Source organism: Pelmatolapia mariae, linkage group LG15 (genome assembly GCF_036321145.2).
Source record: "Pelmatolapia mariae isolate MD_Pm_ZW linkage group LG15, Pm_UMD_F_2, whole genome shotgun sequence".
Classification (NCBI taxonomy): Eukaryota; Metazoa; Chordata; class Actinopteri; order Cichliformes; family Cichlidae; genus Pelmatolapia; species Pelmatolapia mariae.
Genome location: NC_086240.1, coordinates 26,628,345 through 26,639,201, shown reverse-complemented (window position 1 = coordinate 26,639,201; position 10,857 = coordinate 26,628,345). Strand labels below are relative to the sequence as shown.

Here is a 10,857-nt window from a genome sequence, read left to right as displayed (position 1 = left end):
CCTTATATAAAAGCGAGGTTGCCAAGTTTGCTGTAACACAAAAATTTGTGGACGAATTTCTGAACATCTGTTTCACATTTAGGAAGCTCGGGCTGGATTTTGAATCAAAGTGGTTAATAGGAATTTCTGTGCATCTAGACAGCAACAAATTTGTGATTGTCACCAACTTCTCACATTTAATTGCCTTTTTATCACAAATCTGTGGCAAGATCTGAAAACTGCTGTTCACAAACGCTGTCCATCTAATCTGACTGAGCTGGAGCTGTTTTGCAAAGAAGAATGGGCAAGGATTTCAGTCTCTAGATGTGCAAAGCTGGTAGAGACATACCTTAAAAGACTGGCAACTGTAATTGCAGCAAAAGGTGGTTCTACAAAGTATTGACTCAGGGGGCTGAATAATTACGCACACCCCACTTTGCAGTTATTTGTAAAAAATGTTTGGAATCATGTATGATTTTCGTTCCATTTCTCACGTGTACACCACTTTGTATTGGTCTTTCACGTGGAATTCCAATAAAATTGATTCATGTTTGTGGCTGTAATGTGACAAAATGTGGGAAAGTTCAAGGGGGCCGAATACTTTTGCAAGCCACTGTATATATAAAATGTATTGAACTGTACTCTGTTAGTGAAACAATACACAGGGACCAAGATAAATAACACAAAAAGTATTTAATCAAAAAGTCTTTACTGCTCTTACTTCCATACACATTAGTTTCATTTCTCAATGTCAGTGTGCATTCTCAAACAGAGCAGATAAGATTCAGGTGATTTAATGAAAACAAAATGCTATGTTGCAAGAAGGAAAGTAAAAGGTTAAAAAACAAGTGACAAACCTGACAGAACAACAGTGAAAGTTAGTGCAGGTGAGAAGCAGGTGATGAGTTCTTGTCACGGTTCTGGGTCCGTTGGACCCAGTATTTTGAGTTTATTATATTTTGGTTTAATTCTGCTTCATGGATTGTTTTCTTATTCTCGTAGTGATGATGATTATTATTAGTTTCTTGTTTCTGTTTATCCATGCTTAAGGATTTGTGGTTTCATGTATTGTTTGAGTTCCATGTGTTATTTTCTGTCTCTCAGTGTCAAGTCTGCATGCTTGTTTAGTAATTCATGTTTCCTGTTTTATTGTGAAAGTCTTTGTCTGATTGTGGTGTCGCGAAAATGAGATAACCGGGGACGGTTACTAAAGTAGTGACAACGCCACCTGGGGGAGAGCGCCCCAACCCCAGGAAAGATTTCTCTAGCCAATGAGAAGATTGCATTGGCTACCAAAGCCCACAGACTCGTTATTTAAAGGCAGAGGTGAGACAAAGGAAGTTTATAATGCAAAGTTTATTAAGAGAAACTACTAAAACATAACTAAAAGATTAAAAAGGCACCTAGGGTAGCAGGGGTAAGAGTAAAATAAATTAAAACCCTTTATTACCAAACAATAATTAAAACAACATACTCCCTGCCACAATGCTACCCCCCTTTTTTTTTTTTTTTTTTTAAAAACCTGTCCCGTTTGGTTCTTTTGCCATCAGAATTATTGTCTAAAGGCGAAGAAAGATGCCCAACGGATTTACTTTACCAAATGGACCATCCCAGCCTTGCCGTAATGGTCCATTTGATTTACCTTTTATTGTTTATTTTATTTTATTATTTTTTTTTACTTGCTAGATACGGGACAGGGGAAAAGAAAAGGGAGAAAGAAAGAGGGGGGAAAAAAACAAAACAAAACAAACAAACAAACAGCAGAGAAGAGGGACGGGGATAAAGGGCAAAAAACAAAAACCAACAAAATAAGATGCTATCCTAAAACAAGCACAATATATTAAAAAGAAGCAACTAAACAAAATGGTGGAGACCGGCCACTTGAGGAGGCAACCTACAGGGAGGAGTGCCCAAGGGTGCCACCAATTACTCACCCGTGTGATTTCACAGCAAACCTCACTCACACTAAACTCTAAAGGGTGCAATCTGCCTATGCCCGGTGTGTACACTCGCATGCATCGGGGAGGGGATTCCACCTCATGTGCCTAGCCTCTGAACAAGCGGCCGCACCTCCACTAAAACAATAAAAGAAAAGATAAAACGTTAAACAATCAATAAAAGATCAACATAAAACCAACACATCCCAAATCACTATACATTATAAAAGTAGTGCATAACAAACAAAACTGCATCTGACAAGACAGCAGCAGTCTAATGCACACCTGCAACAAGAGAGGGAAACAGTAGTCAGATGCCACAGTATGATAAACAAAGGTCGCACTTACCACTCTCTAAGGGCAACTGAGTAGCTTTCCCTAAGAGATATGTGGCGTTCGACTGCCTAATGCTCGCAGCCACCCTGGATTGCCACAACTGCCAAATGCCTTCTCTCAGTAGTGAAGCGCAGCTGTTTCTTATAGCCAGGTAATTGTCGGCTGAAAGGTGTGGATGTCAGTGGTGCGTTTAGGGACATCATGTAACATCCTAACCCAAAATCTACTTCACTACAATCATGTTAGTGTGTGCAGTTTTGCCTCCCCTTATCTTGTCCTGTCTGATGAGTCCCAGCTGTGCTCTCCTCCTGTTTCACATTCCCTAATTACCTCAGTATGTATTTAAGCCCTGTGTTTTTCCCTGCCAGTTGTTGCGTCCTCCACGTTTGTTGTGTGTGTATTCATTGTCGTCTACCTGCAGGTTAAAGTCATATGCATCTGCAGTCTAGTTAGTTTCAGTTGTTGTTTATGTATTGCCAAGCGTGTCTCACGAGCAATAAAGCTGCCGTTAAGTTAATGTTTTGTCTCCGAGTCCTGCACGTGGGTCCAGCCACTGACAGCCACACAACTCATCGTGACAGTTCTAGTCTTTGGAGCTTCCAAACCAGGGGTGTCAAACATAAGGGCTAGGGGCCATTATTGTTCCGACAATCTGGCCCTCTGGACAGTTTTGGAAAATATGAAGGAGGGCATAGATCTGAGACTTCATAGGTTGTCCTTACTGATAAAGACCCTTCCCATGGTCATTCATACTACAAAGAAAGTAAATGAGTAATAGATAAACAAATGACAGAAAGTTCCTGTTTTTCCACTATCTACAACAGAAATGTATGACTCTTGCAGTGGATTCACTGTAGGAAATTTTAATTAAAGTCTCTGAAATTGTGTCAGGTAACACAAATTTTCAGTTTTGCGCAGACTGTCATTGCCCAGGACAGTCTGCGCAATGAGGTCACAGACCTTTTCTTATAATTTTACACAATTTTCTTACAATTTACACCCATTTCTTTATCAGGTAGAAAAATAACACACATTAGAACATGGCAGACAGGTGATGAGGGTGAAATGTTCTCAGTTAAAGTTCATGATGAGGGTCATCGATGGGCAAAGACAAACGGCATCATACGGTGGGAAGAAGAAGAACAGACCAAACCTCAGCCAGAAGAACACCTTACATGATCCATCCACAACATGAGGTCATTCATTAATATGCTGCTGCATGGTTTGGATAACTGGCTGTGAAAAAGTCCTGATCCTGAGCTTCATGTCCACACGGAAAGAGCGCTACTTTTCCAAGTCTTCAAATATCTGGTGTCCAGGCCACTGTGTGCCCAATTTTTAATGTTTATAAAACATAAATCAATGTAAGAAAGCAAGAACTTTGTTTTTTATCAGATAAATCACATTTATCTGTCTTCTCACGCAGAGAGAGCCTAACAAGCTTATTTGGCATCCCCTCAGTTCAACGAGCACCTTCCAGCCCAGTTATTAATATCCTTTCAAGGGCCCAATTTGGTGTGCCAATTACTCTCTGGTAATAAAATGATTCGCTGCAGTTACAGTTGATTTCTGAATCATCTGTCATATAAAGCCACAGACTGAGCATCTGGAAGTTCAATCAGCTCCCGGATCAGTCAAGGTCACAACTCAAGAAGTCATCTTTATCAGTCTAAATGGATCAACCCCCCAGCCCTCACGGATATAAAGAAAAAGTCTTTATACCTCCCATTTGACTCCCTTTAAACCTCCTTTGAATCCAAAATGTGCCGACACGTAAAGGCTTAATCCTCTTCTCTTGCTCAGAGGATTCGGATGCATGTTTCTTTGAATCAGTTCTCTCACAAATTCAATTCTCTCTGTATTTATGGTGATTCTCATGTTAGCCTCCATGCTGTCTTTTCTCTCTTCACTTGTTCTGCTGCTTAACTCCATTTTTGTCATCCTTTCAAATACAGATTTGATGAAGCATGTGCTGAATTGAATAAACCTGTAGAAAGCTCAGAAACCTCCAACTTCACATTTCTGACCTTTACACCACCAGATGGTTTTAAGTATTTTCCTTATCTATAACAGCAGTGACAGAACATATGGAAAATTAGCTTCAGATCAATCAGGGTTGTGTAGATTGAAGAAGTCAGAGCTCATAAATCATCCAATCCCGATGGGAGAGTGTGGATAAAGCTTAGTGATGCATTATTTACACAACCTGCTCACAGTTTCTGCGGGGCTTTCCACACTAAGCCGCCTCACAGCCTCGCTGATTTATGCTCTTGCAGCCGAACTTCAAGCTCTCTGTGCTTTTCATCATCCCTTCAGTATTTCACGGTCAGCCCGTCCAGCAACTGCCACAAACTAGATTCATCTCCATCACAACAACTCGCAAATAAATAAGTATAAACACACTTGAGGGTGCAGCTTTTCGACCCAACAAACGCCATGAAATTACCAAAAACTTGCCTCTAATGGTTTTCACTTCTCCACACCGAAGAGGATACCCCGTACAACTTCAGCAGTACAAACTTAAATCAAGTTTGTACTTACATCCATTAAATGTAAAAACCTAGCAGGTCAAATCACACAAACAGCCTTGTGAGGCTGCAATGCATCTCTTTGAGTCTTCAGTTTAGAGTCTTCATTATGGTTATAGGGTTGCACTGCCTCCCCCACCGCTCGGTGGAAATCACAGGGTTTAACGTACCTTATTTTCCCTCAGTACATCACTGTAAATAATAATAATAATAATAATAATAATAATATTACAGGCAGTCAAAGTTGTTGAATTAATGATAAGTGAAAAACAATACATCACTTATATTCCTCAGAGAGGTTTGGTCTGCTGTCTAAAGTACCACTGCTCCTTCAGAGGAAGTATAAGAAAACATTTCTTCTGCCACGCATGAAAACTAAACATATTTACTGCTGTAACCAGACTATATTTCCCACTCACACACTGACTCATGTGATCTTCATGACTCACACGATGGGAGGCGGGAGCATCGTCTCTCAGGACGACATTTGAGGTGGTTAAAAAATATTGGGAATCCCCATCAGGTGTCAGAACTGAAGAAGCCTTTTGTTATCCAGGCACCTGTTTATTTGGCATTTTATTCTGCATCCACAGTCTTCTCCTGAGGTTTTGCAGATATGTGACCACCAACTACGTAACTTTGACCTGCTTGCCATTTTCAGTGTGTGAGAAGCAAGGTAGGCTAGCGTGACTGGGGCTCCAGTCACACAGGCCTAGAGCCCCAGTCACACAGGCCTAAAGACTGATCCGCAACCACCTGGCAACCAGTGGTCATTGGGGGACCAATGTGTATTTCCGACTGTTTTGGCTGCTAGCATACCGCTGCAGTCATAGATTGAATGGAAGCGATAGACTCGTCCACAAACACGGAAACTAAAAGTTTTGCCTTTGAAACAGTTTGCCTTGCACTTTCTTGAGTTGTTAGCAACCATTTGCAGATAAAAATGAAAAACCAGGCAATCTTCTAACAACTGAAGTTACCACCAGGAGGTTTTTGGCAGCATGCCTTCTTGGGAACTGATTTCACCCAGCAAGAGCCAGAAACCTCCAACAACTACTGCCAACCAGAATAAATGTCTCCTCAGCCAGCGTTTGCATCGCATCCAATATGGCACACAACCCTTAATTCATGTCGTGTGAGAAATCTCAATACACGCAGATGTCATTTTTCAAACACAGGTATTGCCCCCTGGTCGCCATTAAATAGAATGCAGATTTCAGGAACTTCAGCAGAGGCAGTGACACTAATGTTTACAGACATTATCCAGTCGAAAGACCAAACAGAGCCTGAACCAAACAACTCCTCTATGATTCGAATGGCCTGCTAATATAGAGCTTAGATAACATCAAAGGAAAGAAGATGAAACTGACGTTTGTTCAATTACTAACTTTGAACCTTTGCTGGAAGCATGCAAGAGGAACCACATCACAACAGGGGCAAATTGTCATGTAAAGCTAAAAAGCTAATAAAGTTTGAAGATTTAGAAAGTGCAGACATGTAAAAAGAAGAACAAATGATTCAAGACTCTTTATGCTAAACACAAATAAACCAGGACCAGCCTCTGAACTTCTCATGTTATGAAGTCATTTTCCCATCATCCATCATTGGCAGTGCCTCTCACTGGGGTACTAAGCTGATGACCCAATCCGCCATGCCTGCGCCCGTCAAACACCCCCAACAGGAAGAGACGTATCCACCTCTCCACAGAGGCACATTAACCAGCAGCGCACGTATGAGCGACCCAATTTTATTTTTTCCAATGCGAGCCCTATGCCTGGTTTGCTGTTCTCAACAGGATATGAAAGATGAGGAGATCACAGACGGAGAGGGCCAGAAGCCTGCAGCAAACACAATAGGAGCGATGGTATCGATGACGTACCAGGAAGCTTATTTAGCCGCGCTCGTGCCCAAATTATTATTTCACACGCCGAATGAACAGCAGGGGAGAGAGCAGTGCTGCTGATGGAGCCTCTCGGCTTCCCGAGGAGGGAGTTGGAAACCGAACGATGGCAGCCCACATCATTAGGATGCTGACGCAGATACAGCCTCCATTAGAAGAATCCAATACCAGAGACAGTCAGGGAGTCATTTCCACTCCACATAATAGAGCACGTCTCCTCTGACTTTTTAAAACCTTGTTTTAGTCCCTCTACATTTTTCCCTTCCTAAAATTCAAAGAGAGAGATGAGTGGATGTAAAATGTCGAATAATTTCCATCAGCTGTAACATTTACAATAATTTCACTGTAATAACCAGCAGTGAGTTCTATTTTCATTTATTTTTGACTGCTAATTAAAATCCGAAAAAAAAAGCCATTACTTAAGTCCCAAAAACTGCAGTTCCTCTGATGTCCACTAGGGTCTCTAACAGTGCCTGAGTCCCCATAGGCACACATGTCCAGTCTTACCATAGAAATAAACTTGTTTACAGCCTGATAAAAAAACCTGTTACTAGTTTCTATGTAAAGTTTGCCTGTTAATCAGAGGCAGTGATTTTTTTAAATAACACAGCCTTAAACTTTGCATTATTAGGGCCGTGACTGTTACAATCATCAAAGATTGTGCTCCAATTTTAGTGAATAAGAAAACTTAGTTAGCACTAATTATCAGCTACAGCGTATGGACACAGTTTGGTAGTTTTGATCATTTCTGGCACCAAAACAACTAACATGGTGGATTTAACGCCGAAGCTGACGTTTGTAAGCCGTCAAACACATCGATTCCCTTTGTGGATGACGGAGGAAAGGAAAACTTGAAGCTCATAAAAGACTAACCATTATTTGATCATTATCCAATGCATTCTGGGAAATAAGATCCCTCTGTTTTATTATCCAGATGGACTATTAACCTGCAGGAAACAAAAACTGAAGCTTGATTGCAGTTTGAGGTAAACTGGCCAAAATAAAACCAGAAAACAAAACAGCTCCTATTCACTGCCTACAAATGGTTTGTTTTAAGTGATCAGCCACGTAATGTCTTTGTTTCAGAAAGAAAAACTTTTCTCATTAGTTAAAATGTATTTATTAGATATTCTGTAAGTCTTAAAAACTCAAGTTGGTGCAAACTTCTTTTTAGGTTCATGAAGATGTTTTCAGCCTGCACAGAGATATGGTTATGCCCGGCTCGCTAAGGACATAAAGCAGATTCCTTTGTTAAGTATAAACTGAGGAAAAGAAGGACAAAAGAAAACTACATGCTAACCTATAACCAACACGTGACTGAAATTAGAAATAACTACAAACCAAAGCAGAAAGATGACCTAAGTGGGGCGCCAGAAAGGCACCAGCTTTCTGGGAGGAGAGAGAGTGAGGGGCTGCCATCTTGGAATGATATCAGCTCATATAGACTCCCAAACAAGTGAAGTTCTTTTCTCCTAAAGGATGGGAGGGACCGTTAATGAGGACCCGGACAGAAAGAATCAAAACAAATAGATGGATGGATGCATGAATGCTTGAACCTTTCATTTGAAAGGCTTCTTTAGTTATCAAAGCTGATGAGGAGTTTGAGATAATGAACCTCTAGTGGGGTTGTCATCTTGCGGTGTTGACCATCCTATCAGGGTCACATGGGCCTAATCTAAGGCTGCCATGACCTGGAAGACAGCAAACCCACAGGGACCTGCTGTACATGGCATTTAATAATAAATGGTACCATTCATCATGAGTCATTCATAGTCTTTAACCAAACGTTAACAGCGTGGCCTAAACCTGTACAGGAATTTAAAGACCTCCAGAACGTTTCATCTATTCCATGTCAGATTTTTAATGGATTCATTTTATACCTGCGTTAAGAAATGCATGAATAAAATGGATGGATCAAATTATCAGATCAAAGTTTAAACACTTACCTTCCAACAGCTAATAAGTTTCACAGACCTGCTCTGACTCTGTTAAACACCAAAAGCTCTGATATCAAAGGTCAAGAGCTCCAGTTATTATTCACAGAAATAAAGCGGGTCTGTGTCGGCTTCACGGGGAAATCAATCCTATTAGCGCTCACCGTGAATCATTTCAATTATGTTTCAGTGTCATTCATCCAAAGACAAACACTTTAAAGTCCAGCGAATCCCCACAGAGCTCATAATGAAATACTGAGACAGTTAATGTTTTTGTACCACTTAGCAGAATAAAGACGCTTAAAAAAACGGACTCAAGTAGAAACATTTCACACATTTTTTGTGATTTTATATAAAGTGATAGAAGGAAAATATATTATCTCCTGACACAGGAGCTAACGCAGATAAATTCATTACAAATAGATCCATTTAAGGCTGTAAATAGAGAAAAATACTTGATATTTGTTTTTAATTTTTTAATATGTCTGTGAGACTTCTGTGTATGGGAGGGTTGGGGTCTTCTACCAATGCCAATTAAAGCCTTTCTTTTATTACAATAATAAGGGTTGCTGGAGCTCTGTCTGCTGCACCATCTGACGCCTTTGGTATTTGTGGCAAATAAATGATGTGTTTTGGTTAAGAAACTACAGTGTGTGCCCGCTGTGGCACAAAGAAATGAGATATCTGAAAATAAAGCACTCAAAGGGATACATTTATTTAATGTTTGGGGTTTTTTTTTGTCAGATTCTTTGCATTAAGAGAAATGAATGTTTCCAGACATATCCTATCTGCTCAGAGGGGTAAGGAGACCTCGTATCCCCCACATTCGGATGGAAAATAACGGAAACTCATCGGACAGGAGGAAGACTCGCTGCTCCACATGGCTCAGGAATTCCAACTGTTCCGGGCCCACCTCGACCCTGTGCGCCACCTCGGGTTTCTGCAGGAGCTCCTCCAGGACGGTGAACAGGTAGCATGACTTCTGGTACCGGTCGACGGGAAACGTGTCAAGCACCGAGCCGTCATGCCCCTGTAAAGGAAAATGAGTTTAACCAAAACTCGAATCGATGAAAGAACCTGTTTCCTGTGTGAGGTTTAAGGTCAGAATTCAGCACAAAACAAGGAGTACTTGCTCCACTCACTTCACTCACTGTTACAGCAATACAAATCTCATCAACGTGAGGGGAGAAACGCGGCAAAAAGATGAACAAGGACAAGAAGAGGGGCAAGAGGAAAGACAAGACAAAGAACACCAAGATGAAAGACAAGGATGAGAAGAGAAGAGGAAGGAGAATGAGGACATGAAGAACAAGCAGGAGGAGATAATTTTGTATTGTTGATCTTTTTAAGCGGGGGGTTTCCAAACTGGTCTCATGTGATGAAGGTCTGCGTAGGGTGCTGGCAGGTCTCAGACATGACAACAGTGCGACGAGCTGTCACAACTCATCCTCGTTTTTAAGGAGACTTAAAAAAAAAAACAACAACAACAAAAAAGTCATTTGAAATATTTTAGTGCCAATTAAGGGCTTATTTTCAAACTGAGATCATTGACTTTGAAGACTTGAAGGATCTGCAGGAGCCCAAATGATTATTGAAAGAACTGGAGCACTGGGGTAATCCCTGAGACGATGGGCTTTTAGATGATGAAACAACAAATACTCGTACCACGAGTTATTTACCTGCAAATGAAAGACGAGAAACACGAGATCCGACTGTTTACAGAGCACAAACTGAGTGAAAGGAAATACAACACACAACAGCTCAAATCAAAATGTAATTATTCAAACCAGCAGAAGCTGCCGCATCTCATCCCGACTACATCCCAGCGAGAGAGAGAGTGTGTGTGTGTGTGTGTGTGTGTGTGTGTTGTTTGCATGTAAAAGTTGGTGTGTGAGGGATGTCACAAAGAAAAACAAGCGCCAGATGGCTGTCAGGTATTCCTCCTGGCAAAAACCTTCAGAGAACCGACAGGATGTGACAACAACACCCTCTTAACCCCACACACATACACACACACACACGCACACACACACGCGCACACACACGCGTACACACACACACATACACATACACACACACAGGCCCGGCCCCATCAGCATCAGGTCAGCAGCCATTTTTTAAAATCACGATTCATGTTTTTCTGCCTGAAAGCTCTCCAGCTTCTCCTCTGCTGACACAAAGAGACGAAACACTGAGAGACACACAGATTCACCAAAAACAAATAAACTGTCAATAAATTATTG

The 10,857-nt window shown here is 41.1% G+C and overlaps 1 protein-coding gene across 1 annotated transcript in view; it reads right to left on the bottom strand.

The window, feature by feature from the left end:
- Positions 1 to 9,238: 9,238 nt before the first annotated feature.
- The window catches only part of mei4 (meiosis-specific, MEI4 homolog (S. cerevisiae)), a 59,905-nt gene continuing 58,286 nt past the window's right edge, over positions 9,239 to 10,857 (bottom strand). The window contains exon 5 of the mRNA XM_063494685.1: positions 9,239 to 9,644. Coding sequence (XP_063350755.1) covers positions 9,399 to 9,644 — 246 coding nt within the window. The 3' untranslated portion in view covers positions 9,239 to 9,398. The remainder of the gene's footprint in view (positions 9,645 to 10,857) is intronic.